Raw genomic sequence first — 20,144 nt, 5'->3', positions numbered from 1 at the left:
ACGCCTGCTGGAGCAGCCCCCCCACAACACAACTTTCTTTTGTTTTTAATTAATTGATTATTATCTATTTGATTATTATTAATTGATTGATTGATTTACATTTCAAATGTTGTCCCCCTTCCTGGTCTCCCTTCTGCAAACGCCCCCATCCCATTCCCATTCCCCTTTCCCTCAAGAGGGTGCTCCCCACTCCCTCCTCACCCCTGTAGCATCCCCCTACAACTTTCCTTCTTACCTCAGGAAGTCAGAAGGACTGCCTGAGCCCCAGGTATTCTAGACCCTGCCAGGCCCTGGGGGATCCAGCTGAGAAGCAGACCCCACCTACGGAGTCCCTGCTCTCAGAAGGCTAGTGGCCTCAACTGTCAGAAGGACGGTGCTGAGCCATGTGTTTTGTGGCCAAGGACATGTGACCCAGGCTCAGATCTGCATTAGGGGTCTGAACTAAGCTGTCCCTCAAGCCTCCACACATACCCTCAATGGAACAGCGTCTCCCCTCACTCATTTATTAAAACAGGACCCAGTATGCACCAGGGCTCTGTGACATATTTGTTTCATGGACTGAGGAAAGCAGCCGGGAGGTACTGGCTTCCGGGATCCAACCTAAGGTGTGGGTTGAGGGAAAGGCAGGGCCAGGATGGGGGTGGGTGCCATGGCGGCAAGACCTTGGACTCTTGTCATGGAAGAGGAAGAACAATAAAGATGGCAGGTGGCCCACCTGAACATAGAGTTGTCTCAGCTCTCTCTGAAACACCACTGGGTCCGCCGTGAGGGTCACTGGGCCAATGTCTGTGGGAAGAGAGAGATGCAGGTGTGTTTCCCCGAGCACAGACAGGCCAAGGGCAAACCATTCCAACAGCGGTCCTGAGCCCTCTCTAAGAAATCGCCTTTCTGGACCCCACCCATTCCTACTTTTGAAGGGAAAGGGATGCTGGGAAAACAGATGGGACAGGAAACAGTTGCTCCATTCTGGAACACACAGCAAGCAGCCAACTCCAAGCCAAGCAGTAAGCACGAAGCTTCCCAGAAAGTCCATCTACACACCAAAGGGACAGCAAGGAAAACCTGAGGGTCACATGGGTGTGGAGGGGGATGTGAGGCAGGGAACACCCTCGGACAAAGCTGGTGGAACTCAAAGTCACTCCACTGCCTCAAAGAGAGCACACGTTCCTCAAAGATCAAGAGCTAACAGGCTCCGGTGGGCACAGAGCCTTCTGCTCAGGTGTACATAACAATCATGTCAAAGTTCTTGAATCCTAGTCACCGCCAGACAGACTCCATCTTGTGTGATTACGGAGTCAAACAGCTGAAAGTCGGCTTCCGGATGGGCAGCATACACAGTGTGGACAGTATGCAAAGTAGATGGCTAACTTCCTGGGAAGGCACCAGGCAGGTGTGCACATGGGACTCACAGCCAGGGAGCCGTGAGAAAGGAGCCAGGCTTGGGAGTGCGCCTCCCTTGGTGAGAGTTTTCTGTACTAGAACTTGGAAAGGCAGAAGGGTCAGCAGAAGGTACAGCAGTGCTCTAGACCCCCGAAAGGAGTGTGGTCTTCTTTTTTTGTTTAATTTTTTTATTAGATATATTTCTTTACTTACATTTCAAATGTTATTCCCTTTCCCAGTTTCCTGTCCATAAGCCCCCCCATGCCCTCCCCCTCCCCCATACGGATATTCTCCCCCTCCATCCCCTTACTGCCCCCCCACATTCCCGTGCACTGGGGGTCCAACCATGGCAGAACCAAGGGCTTCCCCTTCCCCTGGCACCCCAACAAGGCTATTCTCTGCTACATGTGCAGTTGGAGCCCTGGGTCAGTCCATGTATAGTCTTTCAGTAGTGCTTTAGTCCCTGGAAGCTCTGGTTGCTTGGCATTGTTGTTCTTATGGGGTTGCAAGCTCCTTCAACTCCTTCAATCCTTCCCCTAATTCCCCCCAAGGGGTTCTGTTCTCAGTTCGGTGGTTTGCTGCTATCATTGACCTCTGTATTGGACGTGCTTTGGATGTGCCTCTCAGGAGAGTTCTATATCTGGTCCCTTTCAGCATGCACTTCTTAGCTTCATCAATCTTATCTAGTTTGGTGGCTGTATGTACATGGGCCACATGTGGGGCAGGCTCTGAATGGCCGTTCCTTCAGTCGCTGCTCTAAACTTTGCTTCCATGTTCCCTCCTATGGACATTTTTCCCCTTTTAAGAAGGAGTGGGATCTTCATAATGTGCCATCTGCTAAGAGCACACAACTGGGACCCACTCATTCTGGTATTTGTTGATTTGATAGACTTGTGGGGACATTTTGTCCCCTAAGCCATTGCCTAGCTCCTGGTCATTTCTGTGCCAATAATAGATCAGGCTATTTAAAGTACAGATAGAAATACAGACAGACAGATGATGATGATGATGATGATAGATAGATAGATAGATAGATAGATAGATAGATAGATAGATAGATAGAAGACATGAATGGATGCATGGATAGATAGACAGATATATAATGGGTGGATGGACAGATAGATGGTGGTGGTTGGGGGAATAGATAGATGGTAAGCGATGGATGACCTCTGTGCCTTGGGTTTGGGTTTTCCATTGTTCTACATGGCAAGATCAGGCTTCCTCTCTTGGTTTTCTTTTCCTTTGAATGTTTTTAGATCATTGGCTTTTCAAAATCACTTTCTTTTGGCTTATGCATACATGTGTGTTTGGGCTGCCTGCATGTATAAGCATGTTCATGGTATGTGGGTACTCAGATGTGTGCATGTAGGGTGTATCCAGGCCAGAAGTTGACATCGAGTGGCTTCCTCAATAGCTCTCTTCCTTATATGTGGAGATAGAATTTCCCTGCTGAGCTTAGAGCTCTCCCACTCACCTGCTCCATCCAGCTAGCTCAGGGATCCCATCTCCATCTCCCGTGCACTGGGATGGCAAGTGGGCTGCCGATGCTACCCTGACAGTGTCCTGGGTGCTCTGCATCCGGACTCGAGCACTCACACTTCTATAACAAGCACTGTCATTTACTGAACCATCTCCTCAGTCCATTTAAAGACCTGTTTTTATATATGTGTATGTAAGCCTCTGTGTGTGTGTGTGTGTGTGTGTGTGTGTGCCTGTGTGTGTGTACACATATGCATGCCACGTGTTCAAGTGCCTGCAGAAGCCTAACAGGGCCTCAGATCCCCTAGAGCTGGAGTTAACAGTTATGAGACACCACGTGATTTATTCGAAGAAGACAATGCAATCTTGGCAGTCCTGGGTTGAAGGGTGAGCTTCCTGAATCCAGTGTCTAAGGCTCAGCCTCCCACTACCCAGGTCCTGGGAAAGTCCATCCTGTGACAGGGAGTTGCCTCTGGGAGACCATGTCACCCCAGAGCGGCTGCCCTCCTGCTGACATCCTCCACCCCCAGTGAGCATCCACATGCATTCATCTCGGTAGACACCACACTGCCTTCCCTAGTCCTCAATCCCAGAGCAATATCAGCCCCTACAACACGAGGAAGGGTCTGAGTACTCAGGGGTCCCCACCAACTGTGCGGGGGGTCAGAGATGCATGCTGTCTTCAGTGAGGGCTGTGCGTACCCTCACTGGGTAGGTTGGCCCCTCTCACTCCCAACTTCCAGCAGAGCACTGAGCCCAGAACCAGACAGCGCAGGACGGGTTTGTCCCTATGAGAATTTACCTGTAGGAGAGATGACTGGGTCCCTTCTTCTCCCTAGTTCTTGTCTGGAACAGCTGGCTCTGAACAACAACAAAAATCCCAGCGGCTTTGTTTGTGTGCCACTGTGAGTCCTTGCTGACGTAGTGTGCCCCCAGCTGTGGCTCTAAGAGCTGATTTGCGTTAGCTTGTTTTTGTTCTGCTGCTGTCATAGAGCACCTGACGCTAACTGAGTGATCAAGAAGAAAGGTTTATGTCCTCTCACAGTTCTAGAGGCTAATGGGTCCAAGACTGTGCTACAGCATCTGCTGGGGACTCCAGGAGCATCATGTGACAGAAGGGAAGCAAGCACGCTGGAGAGATGAGTGGGGGGCTGGGAGGTCATCTCAGGAGAACTAACTCAGTCGGGGGTGACCTAAACCCCTCCCCTGGGCTATAAGTTACCTCATGGGAGAATTAAAGTTTCCATAACCTAGCTTTGGGGTGGGATACAGGCCATGACAATGGTGTTGAGCGGCGTGGGTCTATTGTCAGATTTATTTTTTTAGACAAAGTCTCATGTAGCTCAAGGATACCCTAGAACTCTTCATGTAGCTAAGGGTGACCTTCAACTCTTGACCCTGCAGTTTCCACCTCCTGAGTTGCTGGGATACAGGTGAGCACCGTTTCACTCAGTCTTTGCAGTGCTGGGCAGAACCCCAGGCATTGTGCATGCTGGGTAAGCCACTGAGCCACACCGTTAGCACCATAAAGTCTACTGTCAAGTCCAGGGAGACAAAGCGACCTGACCGAGGAATTACAAGTAGGGATCAGTAGAGATGGGGCTGGAATCTGGGTCATTCTGACCCCAACTCCAAGCTGTCAACCACGCTAGAGGCTGCAGATGTTCTGTGTTCATTCCCTGGGCCTCATTGTTCCTGGAGGAGAGGGAGGTTCGTGACTGAAGAAGGACATTTGCCAAACAGCTGGGCAGATGTAGCGTGCAGCCCCTTAAAGCTGGGTATGCCGGCCGTGGGAATGATTAAGCCTATGACCTTGACTCCCCTCAAACACCCTCCTAGGAGCATATGAGTCCCAGAAGGCTGGCCCAGGCTCACCCCTCTACAGGGGGAGCTTCTGCTCTGCGTGAAAACGAGGTCTCTGGGGTATGTATGGGGCAGGCAGTGCTGGAACAGTCCAGGTGCTTCGCTAACCCCTCGTCTGGCCCTGCTGGTCCCAGTGGGAATAGTCAGGGCCATAGCTGGGCCTCAGACTACATCTGTAACAATCTCCATCCTCAATCAAGTAGCACTGGAGTCCCATAACCCCCCCCAGCACACACACACACACACACACACACACACACACACACACACACACACTCCCCGTCCCCCACAGTAACCTCAGCAGAGTTCCCTATCTTACCGCCACCTTGCCCACCTTGTCCAGGACTTAGCTGTCCCTTCTCTAGGAGGCAGAGGCTGGAGAAGCAGCATGCAGGCTGCTGGGACTCTGACACTTCCTGAGCCTGATCCAAGGTGTCACCTTTGAAGATATTCCCAAATGACAGGCGTGACGAGACAAGAAACACTAGGCTGGTGGCTCTATCCAAAGAACCAAGAATGGTCCCAGAGCTTCTGACAGAAGCCCCTGGAAGCCTCTACCAGTGGATCTAGGCTCAGTCTGTTGCTCCTCCTCAGGATGTACTGGGCCACAGTCCTGCTGACCTCAGAGCTTCTGTTTCTGCCATCCGTGGTACCCAGGATGCTGTTCCCAGTCCTATTTGTAAGGTTGACACTAATCCCACACCCCAGACCTCTGGGGGTCTCCACTCTCACTTCTTTTTTTTTTTTTGGTTCTTTTTTTTCGGAGCTGGGGACCGAACCCAGGGTCTTGCGCTTCCTAGGTAAGCGCTCTACCACTGAGCTAAATCCCCAGCCCCTCCACTCTCACTTCTTATCCACAGGCAAACACCTCCCCAGCACCCAGCACCCAGCACCCACCTTTCCTTCTCCCTCCATTCTCTCCCAACCCTGCAAAGACTCAGACTAGGAAGTGTCTGGCCCAGTCAGGCCATGACATGAGCCAGGCTGGTCCCCAGGATACATTCGGGTTTCGTTTCTGCAGTAGATGACTCTGTCTCAGGATGACGAGGACCAGCTGGACGTAGCTGACACCTTACAGGTGCCTGGATCTCCAGCCTCCTGGGAGAGGTGGCTGGAGCTAGACCAAAGCAGTGAGGACCCTCCGAGGGGAAACCCTTGGCTAAAGGGCCCTCTAGCCTAGTGGTGAGAGCCCAAAGCTAAAGGAATAAGGGTCTCTTGGTAATCGGGGGAAGTGGGTGAATATCTCCAGTCCAAAGGAAGGAAACCCCCAGGCTGAGGGAGGAGGATCCCTGGGCTAAGGGGATAAAAGCCTTTAGGTTAAAAGAGAAAGGGCTGTCAGGCTGAGGTAGTGAAGCTCAGGCTTGGGGGTGGCAGGAGGGTAATAGGAAAATCAGAGTGGAGGGAGACAATGAAGACCTCCACACATGCACATGTACACAGGTACACAGGTAGCTCCCACACGTATTAAAGAGCTGCCCCAGCCATGGGCAGTTCTGAGGACTGTACCATGAGTCCAGCCCAGCCAGCCCAAACTCCCCTGTCAGAATGAAAGCATGCCTGGAGAACTCTGGAAGGTTCTAACTTGGCCAAGAGTCAGACATATGCAAATTTAGAGAGGACACCATCCGTCCTCCATCAATTTAGCATAAAGTTCTTAGTACACTAAACTGACACAGGCCAGGATGTGATTAAACAGTCCCCCAGTGTGTCCTGGGCAGGGTACAATACAGGGAGGTTTCCCATACCCATCAAACGGCAAAAGGTGGGCTCCACTTCCACAGAGCAGTTTCATTCCCAGGAATACACACATAAAATCAAGATAAATATATCTATTTTTAAAGTGAGCACTTTGAAAAAATTTAAGGTTGTATGCGTATATGAAAAGCAGCTGAGATGATTCAGTGGGTCCATGTACTCGTCACCAAGCCTGATGACCTGAATTTAATCCCCAAAACCCATATGGTGAAGGGAGAAATAAACTCCCAAACGTTTTCCTCTGACCTCCACATTCATGTGATCATACACGTACATAAGTGTTTCTTTTAAAGGGGGAGACATATGAATGTAAGTGAGATAAACTGGCTATATATTACTACACACATGTGCACACACAAGCACATACACACATGCACACACATACACACACATACGCACACACACATACACACGCATGCACACATACATGCACACACATACACACACATACGCACACACACATACACACGCATGCACACATACATGCACACACACATCACGCGCATGGCCTGGAAAGACATAAGAATATTAAAGTTTGCATTTCTTCAACGCTGTATTATTAGAACGTTTTATAAATGGATGTTCACTTTTGCTTCTTTGCGTTTGGGGTTTGGTCTCGTGATGGAACCCAAGGCCTTGTGCAGGCAAAGCATGTGCACTACCGCGGTGATCCGCCCCAGTCTGGCAATGTTTGAAGGAAACAGATTATTAACTGGAAGAGTTGAACCCCGAGCCAAGGCCTGACAAAGAGCAGAAAGGAAGAGCTTCCTAGACAGTTCGAGCAGATGTTCCCAAATGCAAACCTCCTGCACGTGTACTCAAGCCAGAAGTCAGCTTAGTCTTAAAGAGACAAGCCACCGTGACCGAGGGACTAAAGGAAGAAATGTGGGAACCAGTCATAGGAAGAGATTGCATATGTGGGTCAACAGGAGAAAGAACCTAGCAACATCACAATAAAAGCTAGAATTCTACCTGCTAAAATCGATATACATTCCAAACCCTGTGTGTGTGTGTGTGTGTGTGTGTGTGTGTGTGTGTGTGTGTGTGTGCGCGCGCGCGCGTTATTTTGTTTTAAGACAAGGTCTCATGTAGCTCAGAGCCTGGTCACCACTGCCAGTTGCACATGGCTCTAAGGACCAAACTCAAGGCCTTGTGCAGGATAGGCAAGGGCTCTGACTCTGGGTGACGCCCTCAACCCTATCATGGGAAACAGTTTCTGTCCGCTCGTTTGGCTTTTCCTTCTGGTTCAGTTCGTTGTATGTTTTGGCGTGAGGCGTTAGAAACAAAAAGGTCATCCTTTGCATGGTGATTTCAAAACAAAACAAAAGAAAGTCCCAAACACACTTCAGGTCAAGAGCCAGGGCCCCAGGGCTCAGGCTGAAGCCCCATGTTTGATTGTGTGTTTACCACACATGCAGCCCTGGGTTTGATTGAAAAACAATTGACCAAGAGACAACCAGTAACCACCAAAATGAAAAATGACGTAAAACTAGCGAGGAGACGAGAGGCTGTGGCCACCGCCTTTCTTTACATCATTCTGCACACCCGGCAGAGGAGTGAGCCGAAAGGAGAGCAGGGCCAGAGCCTGCACACACCGGGCATTACCCTGGGAAGGAAGCCCGAGACACCACCAACGCTGAGTTTAAAGAAAACCCATCGAGGGCCTAGGGACCAGGCGCAGAGGTAAAGTGCCGACTACACAGAGAGGATCTGAGCTCAGATGGCCAATGCACATGTAAGCACTGGCTACAGTGGTGTGTGCCCAGAACCCCAGCACGGGAGAGGTGGAGGCAAGAGGGCTGCTGGGGCTCTCTGGCTGGCCAGTCTAACCCAGGCAGGAATTCCAGGTTCAAAGAGGGATCTTTTTCCCCAAAAGCAAGGTGATGAAGACCAAGGAAGATATCCAACGTCAACCTCTGGTCTATACACACACACACGCACACGCACTCACACTCACACCTGCACACACACATGTATACTCACCTGCAAACACATGAGCACATGTATGTGTGCACACACATATACACATACATACACACACTCATACATAAGTATGCATGCACACATGCACGCACACACACATGTACACTCACCTGCAAACATATGAGCACATGTACACACATGCACACATGCTCACACACACACATGCCTTCAGTAAAGAGTCTGCAAGGTAATAAGTGCATGAAAACAAATTGTTCCCCAACATTCCAAAAATACAGATTTTCAGAATGAAATGTGATGGATAAAAATATCCTGACCAAAGTGGTAACGCATGAGAATGAAGGAGTAAGAAACGCTCTTAATGGAACCGGAGGGACTCGTAGGAAAAACACAGAGCCTGGCTAATGGACGTGTGTCAGCAGAAGCAGGAGCAGGTCTTAGGGAGCAGGCAAATTCCTTCAGATGATAACTAAAAGTAAACTGGAAATAAAACAAAACCCTGAGCAAGATCACAGTCAATCTTTAGTAGATTTCAACTCTTCATTATTTTATTCATGTCTTTATTAGTTATTGGTTTTTTTTTTTTTTTTGGTTCTTTTTTTCGGAGCTGGGGACCGAACCCAGGGCCTTGCGCTTCCTAGGCAAGCACTCTAACCACTGAGCTAAATCCCCAACCCCCACTTATTGTTTTTATTAATTAATTTATTGTTGTGGCAGAATCTTACCATGTAGAATTGGCTGCCCTGGAATTTGCTATGTAGACCAGGTTGGCCTTGAACTCACAGAGATCTACTTGCTTCCACCTCCAAAGCACTAGTGTGGATCACCTGACTTTTATTTTTATTTGTGTGTGTGTGCATGTGTACACGCGTGCTCATGTGTGTGCATGTGCAGCACATCTATGGCTGTGTGCGTGTGAGTGTAGGTGTCCCAGAGTCCAGAAAAAGGAGTCAGGTCTGCTAACGCTAGATTTGCAGGCAGTTGCTGGCTACCCAGAGCAGATGCTGGAAAGCAAACTTAGGTTTTCTGTAAGAGCAGCTAGAGCGCTTGGTCGCGGAGCCATCCCTCCAGTCACAGATGATTTTTTAAAGAGAAGTTAACAGAGGTTTTCTGTTACCTAATATTTCATCTGAAAGAATAAATACTTCAGAATAGTTTTGAAATGAAGATATGAGGGAATGGGGATGTTGCTAAGCAACAGAATTTGTGCTTAGAAAGTACTTGGAAGGTAGAGGCAGGGGAGTCACGAGTTCAAGATCATCCTTGGGTACACAGGGAGCCAGGCTACATGACACTGTCTCAAAACAGTAAGATGCATGAACCGAGCTCTGGCTTCCGTCTCCGACTGCATAAAAATACGGGATGAAATGAGGTTTATAAACAGAAGAAGAAGCTGATGGGAGCGGCTGTAGAAATGGGGTCTGGAGGACAAAGGAGGAGCTGGACCTGAGTTAATGAGGCCGTTTCCCACGGGGTTAGGAGTTAACGATTCTGAAGCCACGCCTGTCCGCGCTGAAACGGAACAGTGAAATGGATGGTCGGCGGACGGATGTGGGGAGCCAGGTTCGTCAGTGTTGGAACGGGAGGCCAGAGATAAGCCACACGTGTTCGGCCTGGCTTCATGCGGAAAGAGGTTCGCACAGTGCATGTGGTAGTGATTTAGCAGTGGAGACCTCAGGACGAAGGCATGTTCTCCTTGGAGGGACGCCGCTGTATGTTAGGCATCCTTCCTGCTACTTCGATAAGAAACATAGTAGAATCAAAGTTGGGGGTGGGAGGAGGATGTATTGGGACCCGGGGTTAAAAGATTGTGGCCCACTGGATGATGGTGGCACACACCATTAATTCCAGCACTCGGGAGACAGAGGCAAGTGGACCTCTGAGTTCGAGGCCAGCCTGCACTGAGTTCCGGGACAGCCAGGGCTACACAGAGAAGCCCTGTGTCAGAAGGGGAGGAGGGTATAGGTTATGGTCTGTCCATCAGGAAGGAACGGTAAAGTTCATGGTGAGGGGACCATGTGCTAGGACACCGCAAGTGTCTCCAGGTCAGAATGTAGCAGGTAGGGAATACTCGTGTCTCACCAGCTTCCACTGGCTTCCTACGCCTCCCTCAGCTGGAAGGGTCAGCTGCCTGTATTTGGGGTGGCCTTTCCACCTCAGTCTATCCCCTCTAGAAACCCCCCTCACAAGCGTAACCAAGAGCTCACCTTATTAACCCCTGAGGTGTTCCTTCTCCGGTCACGCTGCCAATTTCAATTAGCTATCACGAGGCGGTTATATCCAGAAACCCTGTGGCCAATCAGATGGCTCATCGGTTAGAGGTACTTGCTGCTAAGTCTTAGAACCTAAGTCAGATGGATAGGACCTACATGGCAGGCGAGAACTGACTTCTACAACTTGTCCTCTGACCTCCTTGTACATGACATGACACATGTCTGTTCACACCCTCTCCCCAGTAATTTTTTAATGTAATAATAGTTTTTGAAAGCAGAAATACTGATAGAAGCACACGCAAGTTTTGCTTATTCCCAGTTCTCCCTGCTCTGTCATGAAAGACATCCGCAGAGACCCTTAAGCAACCAGAAGCACATTTAGCAACAGAGCTTGGCCACTGACACCATTCCCTAACAAAAACACCCGGGTCTCCCTGAGGAAAACAGCTAGTTCTACACAACGTGTGCCTGCAGTATGTCTCGGTGCCGAGGCATGCATGGGGCTTAACAGTGTAGAGCTTGGGGGCTGCAGCTGTGCTAGCAGAGCACCTTCTCAGCATGCACTGGACTCCAGGGTTCCATCCCAGAGTGGTAAGGGGAGGAGGTGCATACCTGTGATCCCACCAATCAGGGAGTAAGGCAGGAGGATCAGATGTTCAAAGTCACTCTCAGCTACACAGCAAATTCAAGGCCAGCCTGAACTACATGAAACTTTGTATAGACACCATAAATGTATCAGTAAAGAAGAACAATGTCTAAAATCTTTCCCTGTGCTGCACTGGGAATGTGCATAGGAGCACAGAAGCCAAGCAAATTAGTTTCCAAGGACCAAAGCCCGAAGAGTCTGGGCCAGGAAATAAACAAAGTAGTCCTGGATTAGAACCAAGGGAAAAAAATACATGCACTTTCATGCCAAACAAGATACATGACTACATGATAAATAAGTAAATAAGTGAGAAAGACAAGGCCACTCCCCTACTCAGGAAAATTCTGTCACTTCTGACGCTGTTCCAGGGAAGGCAGTGGGACATCTCCCTTTGCAAGGGTAAGATGCATCTCCCAAAGAGACAGCAGGAAAAGAGAGCAGGGACCCCCTTCCCACTGGAGGGCCCTGGCCAGCACCTGACCAGGCCCAAGCAGGGTTTGCAGGCCATCCTGTTGGAAGTGCACATCCTTCCTAGATATGGTCACCCTGGCATTGGATCTCTTTGTCCTTCTCCACCCCAAACCACCTAACTAGCGAAGTGTGGTGACAAAAATGCCCAAGGCTGGAGAGATGGCTCAGTGAGTGAAGGGACTGCTGCATGCGGACATGAGTTCATATCTCTGGTACCCATATAAAATCTAGGCAGGGCAGTGTGCACTTGTTACAGGAGTCCTGGGGTAAAGGACAGCGACAGGTGGATCCTGGCGTCTCACTGGCCAGCCAGCCTGGCTAAAACAGTGAGCTGAATGTTCAGGGAGAAGCAAGTAGTACTCGAAAGGTAAGGGAGATGGGCCAGACCGAAGAGACCCGGAGTCGACCTTGAGCCTCTGCAAGTACATGTATACCACACTGCACACACATGCATACCACACAGGTATTCCACACTGCAATGCATATATACCTCAATGAATGTACACCACACATGCACGTGCATGTACAGCACACATTATATACATGTAACCATGTATGTATACCACAGGTGCACATGCATGTATATCACATGTATACATCATATGTGTACATGCATGCATACCACATGTGAGCACACACATCACACATGTACATAAAATACATACAGGGCATATCTGCTCTATCCTCACATTAATTCCCGAATCTAAAACCGTATGACATAAAAACTTGATTAAAAGCTTTATAAGAAGACATAAAAGCAGATTTGAGAGCACATATCTACATGATCCCAGCAATTGGGAAATTAGAGCAGAAGGATCGTGAGTTCAAGGTCAGCCTGGGCTGCATTAGCAAAACTCTTTCTAAAAACAAAACCAGGAAAACCACTGTGGTTGGGCACAGTGGTAAGTGTGTAGTCTCAACACCTGGGAGGTGAGACAGGGCAGGCAACAGTTAAGGGCTAGCCTGGGCTAAATAAAACCAATCTCAAAAGCCAAAACCAAACAAACAAACAAACAAATACAAGCCAGGCATAATGGCACATGCCTTTAATCCCAACACTCTGGTGGCAGAGGCCAGTCAGTCTCTATGAGTTTCAGGGCTAGCCAGGGATACATAGCTGGCCTGTCTCCAAAAAACACACAAATGGGCAGAGTAATCATAATAAGAGAACACAGGAGTCCTTTTCTTAACACTAACTACTAAGGCTGATAATTTAAAAAGTGTGTTCCTGGACCAAGAATCATCAGACAGTAGGAAAATGGAAACCCAGACAGAGTCCTGCTCTGGTAGGTAATTTGGGATCAGAGCAAGAGCCAAGTGATGGAGAAGAACGGATTGGGAATTTGGGGGAGATAGCTCTCTCTGTAAAGCGCCTGCCTCCCAAGCGTGATGGCGTAGTGCAGATCTCCAGCACCCATGTAAAATCTGGGTGCAGTGGTGGTAAACAGCTGTAAGCCCAGCACTGGGGGCGCAGAGACAGGCGGACCCTGGGGGTTTGCCGCCAGCCAGGCAGATTTGATGATCTCTAGGATTGGTGAGAGATCCTGTCTGGAAAACTAAGGTGACAGTAACCTCTGCCCTCTTCAGTACATACGCGCATGTGCGTACATGAACATGTACACAAGAGCAAATGTACATGTATAACACACACAAGCACACATGCACACAAGCACACATGCACACACATATATTCGTACACACATACGCAAAGAGCAAGGATAATTTCATAAGATGACCTTAAAAAAGAAATTAATAATAATTATACTTAATTATAATATAAATTATTAGTTTTCTCTTTTATTTTTCAAGACAGGGCTTTTCTGTGTGGCCCTGGCTGTTCATGAATTTACTCTGTACACCAAGCTTGTCTCGAACTCACAGAGACCACCTGCCTCAGCCTCCTGAGTGCTGGGATTAAAGGTGTGCACCACCACTGCCACCACCAATAACAACCACCACCCTGGCTATGTATTTGATTTTTTTAATTCTGTAGGCCGATTTATTTTATATTGCAGGTAAAGTTAATGCCAAGAAAATAAAAAAATACTTTTACATATAGCTAATTTTATGATGATAAAACAAAACACGCCATTCTAAGTATGTATGTGGGAAGAAACGCAAAAGAAGACAAGAGTCAATAGATTTCTCTATATGAATACTGAAGACCCCAGGAACCACGAACAATATGGAAAGGTAACCGACCAGGAAAAATACTAACCATTGGGCAGGGGACACAGATTGGTGGCTGGGCACTTGCCTGGCATGAGTCCCATCCATCCCCCACAGGGGGTGTGCACTAAACAATGTGCAAACGGTGGGTACCACCAACATAGTGTGAATTATCAAGTGAAGAAATCCATTGGCGTGTCCGCCCCCAAAACCCCAACAGTAAGACTGACATGCCTAGGAGAAAATCACAGGGGGAGGGAAGGAAGGAGGAAGGGAAGGAGGGAGAGAGGGAAGGAGGGAGGGAGGGGAGGAGGGAGGGATGGAAGGAAGGAGGGAGGGAGGGGGATGGATTGAAGGGGGAGGAAGGGAAGGAGGGAGGGATGGAAGGATGGGGGAAGGGAGGGAAGGAGGGAAGGAAGGAGGGAGGGAGGGAGGGAAGGAAGGAGGGAGGGAAGGAAAGAAGACGCTCTAATGAACATTTCAGAAGCTCACAAGCTATGCAGACAAGGAACTGGCCTCTTCCCTGACACCCAGGGTTGGGTGCTGTGGCCCCTCAAATGCCTAGAACATTCCACAGACTTGAAGAGCCACCATCTACCCGCAATGTAAAAAGCTCATTCCACTGCAGTGCTGCCAGTGGAAGCCACAGGCCCTGTCCCTGGGGAATGGGTGCTTTTGTAGCAGTTACTGGTGGGACGTGCAGAGCTATCCACATTTACAGTCCAGAGCGACAGAAAATCTGCCGTTATTCTCCTCTGGGAATTGTCCAGTCTGGCTCATGGATTTGTTTGCTCACTATAGCCTGGCTGTTCCCTAATGCAATCCTCCTGCCTCTGCCTCTGCCTCCTCCTGGGTCCTAGCAACTACAGGCATTTGAAACCACATCCAGTTATGATTTCTTAAAACTCCTCACTTACCTTGGTGAATTTTTAACATTATTTTAGTTTGCGTGCATGGATGTTTTGACTACATGTATGTTGGTGCCCCCCCCCTCATGCGTGCCTGACACTGAAGGAAGCCAGAAGAGGGTGTGTGACCCTCCGGAACTAGAGTTACAGATTCCAGTTCTGATCCCCCGTCCTCCAGGTGAGTCCTGAGAACCCGGGGCCCTCTAGAAAGGCAGCCAGGCTATGAACCACCGAGCCATCTCTCCGGCTCCTTATGCATTTATTTACTGAGTGTGCACAGGCACCAGAGGATAACTTTCAGGAGGCAGCTCTCTCCTTCCACCCTGCAAGTTCTAGGGATAAAACTTAGATCATCAGGCTTGGCAGCAAGCATCCACTGGGCTGTCTTGCTGGCCTTGCTTTTGCAATGGAAAACACACTAAAACCATTCCCAAAGCTTAAAGTCATTCTCTGTTTGCAAGGCTGTGCATCCCTAGAAGCGCCACCGAGAGCCTGCACGCGCACTCACAAACACCCGGTAGCTCCCATTAAAAACACACTCGCAGAACGCAGAGCTGGGGGGGGCGGGCAGGTCAGAAACCCCTCTGTCTCCAGTTCATCCTCTACTGAAGGGCATACCATTTGCTGATTCAGCAGACACAGCCAGAGCCCAGCTGCAGTGCCTGCTGGGGATGCAGTGCTCCAAGCCCATACAAGGAAATTCAGGGCCTCCCAGGCCTTGGCAGCTATAGGCAGCAGGCAGCAGGATGGGCTTCATCCAGCCCCGCTCTGCCCCACTTCCTCCAGGAGAGCTGCCTGCCAGACACACACACACACACACACACACACACACACACACACACACCTGTCCCTACATGTCACATTGTCCTCTAGCCCTTTCCCAGCCAGCCACTCGCCCCAGGAGATTCTTTGTTCCAAGCATGTCCCCTGTCCCTGGCAGGAGCAGCCAATGCTCCCTTCTCTAATGCTGCTTCCTCGCAGTCTTTCAGTGTCCCCTACTGAGACTGAGTGACAGCCAGGCACTATACTTAAGTGACCCCTACCCCCTCATTTTGAGATGGTATCTTGATCTTGGGCTTGAACTTTCCAATCTCCTGCCTCAGCCACCGGAGGCTGAGACTACGGGTGCGAACTACCGTGCCCACCTGCATGCCCTTGTTCTGCAGTCCCAAACTGTTACCGCTAGGCTGCTGGGTCCTGGTTATGAATCCTAGTCCCTCTCCCACTGTGGGGCTTCTATATCCTTGAGTTCTTCTCCACTTGGAATCTGGGGGAGCTTTAGGGAAGATGGTTTGGGTAGCCTGTGGGGAGGGTTTGTTTGTTTGCTTGCTTGCCTGCTTTTGTTTAAAAATAAAAAGGTCGGGGTTGGGGATTTAGCTCAGTGGTAGAGCGCTTGCCTAGGAAGCGCAAGGCCCTGGGTTCGGTCCCCAGCTCCGAAAAAAAAGAACCAAAAAAAAAAAAATAAAAAGGTCTGAGAGTCCAGTGAGGTGGCCCAGCAGGTAAGGGCACTTGCACCAGCACTAACAAGCCCGTGGCGAAGGAAAACAGTGACTCGACCAGTTGTCCTCTGACCTCCACAGGTTTGCTGAGGCCCAGCCACATACATGCATACACCTAGTCAAGAAGCACATACATGCAGTTGACTTTTTTCAAAAGTGAGGTAGCTACCAGGGTGCCCAGCTGAGGGCATATGCTCACCAGACCTACGCTGACCTAACCTCACCCCTCTTTACCTCCTGAGGTCAAGTCCTTCTCAAAATTCTTCCCATGTCAGAAAATTGAACATAAAATTGTTAGAATAAATGTTCATGCAGCATAATGTACAACGGAAACCGGAACTCCAGAGAAGCACAAGGTTGCATGAAGAAAAGTGCATTGAGACCGGGCACCCAGAGTTAGGGTCCGGCTTTCCTTTCAACTCTTGTCTACCTCTGCACCAGAATTGGGGTGGTGATTTCAAAGCATATAGGATGTTCCTGTATCAATCAAAAAGGTTCATGTATGCTTTCAAAATCGTCTCTAGGGCATCCTAGAGCAGCCCTTATCCTCTCCAGAGCATGCCTGGTCCTCTCCAGAGCATCCCTGGTCCTCTCCAGAGCATCCCTGGTCCTCTCCAGAGCATCCCTGGTCCTCTCCAGAGCATCCCTGGTCCTCTCCAGAGCATCCCTGGTCCTCTCCACATCCCTGATCCTCTCCAGAGCATGCCTGGTCCCCTCCAGAGCATCCCTGGTCCTCTCCACATCCCTGTTCCTCTCCAGAGCATGCCCTATCCCTTCAGAGCTGGTGCTACAGGAGCGAGGGAAGGAAGTCGTGGAGCTCCGTCTGCACGCTTGCTGTTAATGATGACTTCAACTCTTTCATGTCAGCTGGAGTTTTCGTTTCCTGGCAGCTGGAGGGCCATTTTCACCTGGAAATTTTTATTTAAATCTGTGGTAACCTTCATTCTGAGGAAAGTTGGACTTGTATTTTACTATCAGCTTTTTAAGAAGGTGAGCATCATTTAAATTTTAGTGGACTTAAAATGAAGTACGGAGGTGCGGTGTGGTGGCGCAGCATGTGGCAGCACTTGCCGCCAAGCCTGTCAGCCTAAGCCTCAGCTCTGGAAGCCATGGGGTGGTAGGAGACAACCAATTCCTGCAAGCTGTCCTCTGAGCTCCACAGACACACCATGGCAAGTACACTCATGCACACACACACCCACACACAAATAAATACTTAAAAAATGAGAAATAAGGGAATAAAAGGGAGCCCCGAGTAAAGCTTGGAAAGGAAGAAGGAAATGAGGTAGAGAAAGAAAGAGAGAAAGGACTGGAGGTTGAAGGTTGACATGAACGGCCGAGTCACACAACCGCACAGAGCCCAGGGAGCATCTGAAGTTAGTGGGCAAGGAGGGGCAGCAAGTACAACCATCAGGAGCCCATTTTGGGGCTCCAGACACTATCTGTCTCGAAAGGCTGCTATCCCGTCCTGAAATGGCAGCCAAGTGTTCTAGAGACAAACAGTAATAGTATCATCTGGCAGGTGGCTTCGGGAAACCCTGTTGGTGCCCTGGGTCTCAGTCACTACAACTAGTGGGTGGACTCACCATATCTAAGCTCCCACAATGTGATAATGGCTTTGGAAGGCCAAGAAAACCGAAAAGTGGGGGAGAGAGAGCTGGAGGGAGAGGCTGACCTACATCCTGACAGAACCCCGCCTCCTCACACACCCAATCTCATTATCCTTTTGGGTCTCCCAGGAGTCTTTTCCTAAAGGCCTGGTCCCTGGGCTTAGACCTGGGGAGCCCCGTAGAGAAGAGGAACAAAGCCTCAGACAACACGGAAGGCGTGGAGGGCGCGGAGTCAACCCCTGGAAGATTCTGTGATTGACAAACGTGCACACCCCTGACAGGCCGCCATCATCTCCTTGTGTCTCCTCAAACTCTCCACCGTCGGTGCTGTGTGGGACCTGCCTTTGCGGTGGGAGCCTTCAAAGCTAGCCTGGATAGTCATGTGGATAGATGGAAGCAAAGGGCTTGAAGGAGAACGACACAAAACGTAGCTCTCGGGAGTGAGGCAGGCACAGAGAAGAGCTCATATCCCTGCTTCTTTCCTACTTTCAGTGTAAAGCGGAAATGTTTTCATTTTTAAAAAAAAATGTTGAGGAACGTGGTTAGGGTTGAGGATGTGGGGGACATCTCTCCGCTGGGTGCAGGGGGCTCTTGGTGGGGAGGCTCCCCAGCGAGCATTTTCAACCCTGAGCTAACAGGTTGGCTGCAGGGAGAATCAGCGGTAACTAGGAGCCCCGCTTTCCTGGGAAATTTTGTTGTGCTGGAGTAGGGGGGCAAAGGGGAAAGGGCAACAGGTTCCACCAAGGGCTGCTTTCCCCCTGAAAGAGTGCCCTTTGCCATGTCCTGGCCTCTCATATGCAATCTGGGAGATGGTGACTCAAAGAAAAGAAAAAAAAAAAAAAAAAAAACAACTAAAAACTTATGGAGTCGGCACAGAGCTTGCCCAGTGTGCGTGGAACTCAGGTTCAATCCCCAGCACACAATAAAGGGGATATGTTGGTGCAGGTCTGTGGTCCCAGCATTCTAGAAGATGAGGCAGGAGGATCAGAAGTTCAGAGTCATTCTCCACTACACAGAAAATTGGGAGACCAGCCTGAGCTACAGGAGATCCTGCCTCAAAGGAGGAAGGAAAGGAGGAGGGGAAAGGAGAGGGGGCGGGGGAAGGAGGAAGGAAGGGCAGGTAGGCAGGTAGGCAGGCAGGCAGGCAAAATAAAATCGAGAACCAAAAACCACACAAGCTCCTGGCACCAGCTGTCAACATCTCCACACTATTTTCCCACTTCACAGATGGAGAAGGTGAGACTTAGAAGCTTGTGGTCGCCTGCTAGAAACTCATAAGCTCAATGCCAACCTAGGGGATGCAGGAGAGAGCGTGGCCAGGCAACGGAAATGTGCCAGAAGATGCTAAGGTTCTGGTTATCGCTTTGCGCCAGGCAAGGCAGAACGTGCAGCAGGGATTGGGGGTTGCGGGGTACGGGACACCGGAGGACAACACCTCGAGGATGCAGGGGAGGAGGGAACCAGCCGCGCCGTGAGGGGACCTTGAGGACCGCGCGAGGCGCTACCTGGGTCGTGGAAAGGCACCAGCGCATAGTTGGCGATGACCCGGCTGCGGCTGCTCAGACTGCGCTCCAGAATGCGTGAGGCGCCGTCGATCACCTGCATCAGATCGTCCCACATGGAGCCGGTGACATCGAAGACGAAGGCCAGGGTGGCGTCTCCTGTGGCGGGGGACAGCGTCTTCGTGGGCTCATCAGATGTGACCGCCGCCGCCACTACTGTGTAGGTCGCCAGGAGCAGCGGCAGGAGCTGCGCCCCAGGCGTCATGCTGAGCCGGAGGCTGCAGCCCTAATGGGACGCGCAGGTCGCAGGGATAGATGGCAGTGCAGTCTCGCTCTAGCGGGCTCACCGGACAGGGGCGCGGCGGGGTTTCCCTGGTGGGAGACCGAGGCGGTCCCTAAAGCCCATCCCGCCTCCCGCACCCCTCCCCCGCGCCCTGCGGCGTGACTCAAACTTTCCCAGCCCCGCGGCTCTCTGGTCCAGCCCTGAGGTTAGAGGAGGACGCAGGGCAGACGGCAGAAGGGAGGTGGGGCCACCAGCCAAAGGCGAGGGATGAGGGTGCGGGAATCCACAGACACCTGCAAGCCCTTCTGCGGGGGCGGAGAGGCCACACGAGCAGTCCAAGCCTCCCTCAGACAGGAATTGCATTCACTGTTACCCTCCCCCCACCCGGCCATCTCGGTGGCTCTGAGCCTCCCTGATATTGTAAT

General features: G+C 50.3%; 1 protein-coding gene across 2 annotated transcripts in view; it reads right to left on the bottom strand.

Annotated features, from left to right (window-relative positions):
* Hmcn2 (hemicentin 2) overlaps positions 1–19,808 on the bottom strand; it is a 149,299-nt gene extending 129,491 nt beyond the window's left edge. For both annotated transcript variants that reach the window (XR_015684241.1, XM_087655099.1), the window contains exons 1-2: positions 19,440–19,808; positions 716–786 (exon numbers count right to left, since the gene is read on the bottom strand). Coding sequence is in view for 1 of the 2 variants with exons in the window: in XM_087655099.1 (XP_087511225.1) it covers positions 716–786; positions 19,440–19,701 (333 nt within the window). In the remaining variant the exon portion in view is untranslated. The remainder of the gene's footprint in view (positions 1–715; positions 787–19,439) is intronic.
* Positions 19,809–20,144: the final 336 nt, after the last annotated feature.

Source organism: Rattus norvegicus, chromosome 3 (assembly GCF_021556685.1).
Source record: "Rattus norvegicus strain SHRSP/BbbUtx chromosome 3, alternate assembly SHRSP_T2T, whole genome shotgun sequence".
NCBI classification, from domain to species: domain Eukaryota; kingdom Metazoa; phylum Chordata; class Mammalia; order Rodentia; family Muridae; genus Rattus; species Rattus norvegicus.
This window is presented reverse-complemented; position numbering and strand designations above follow the sequence as displayed.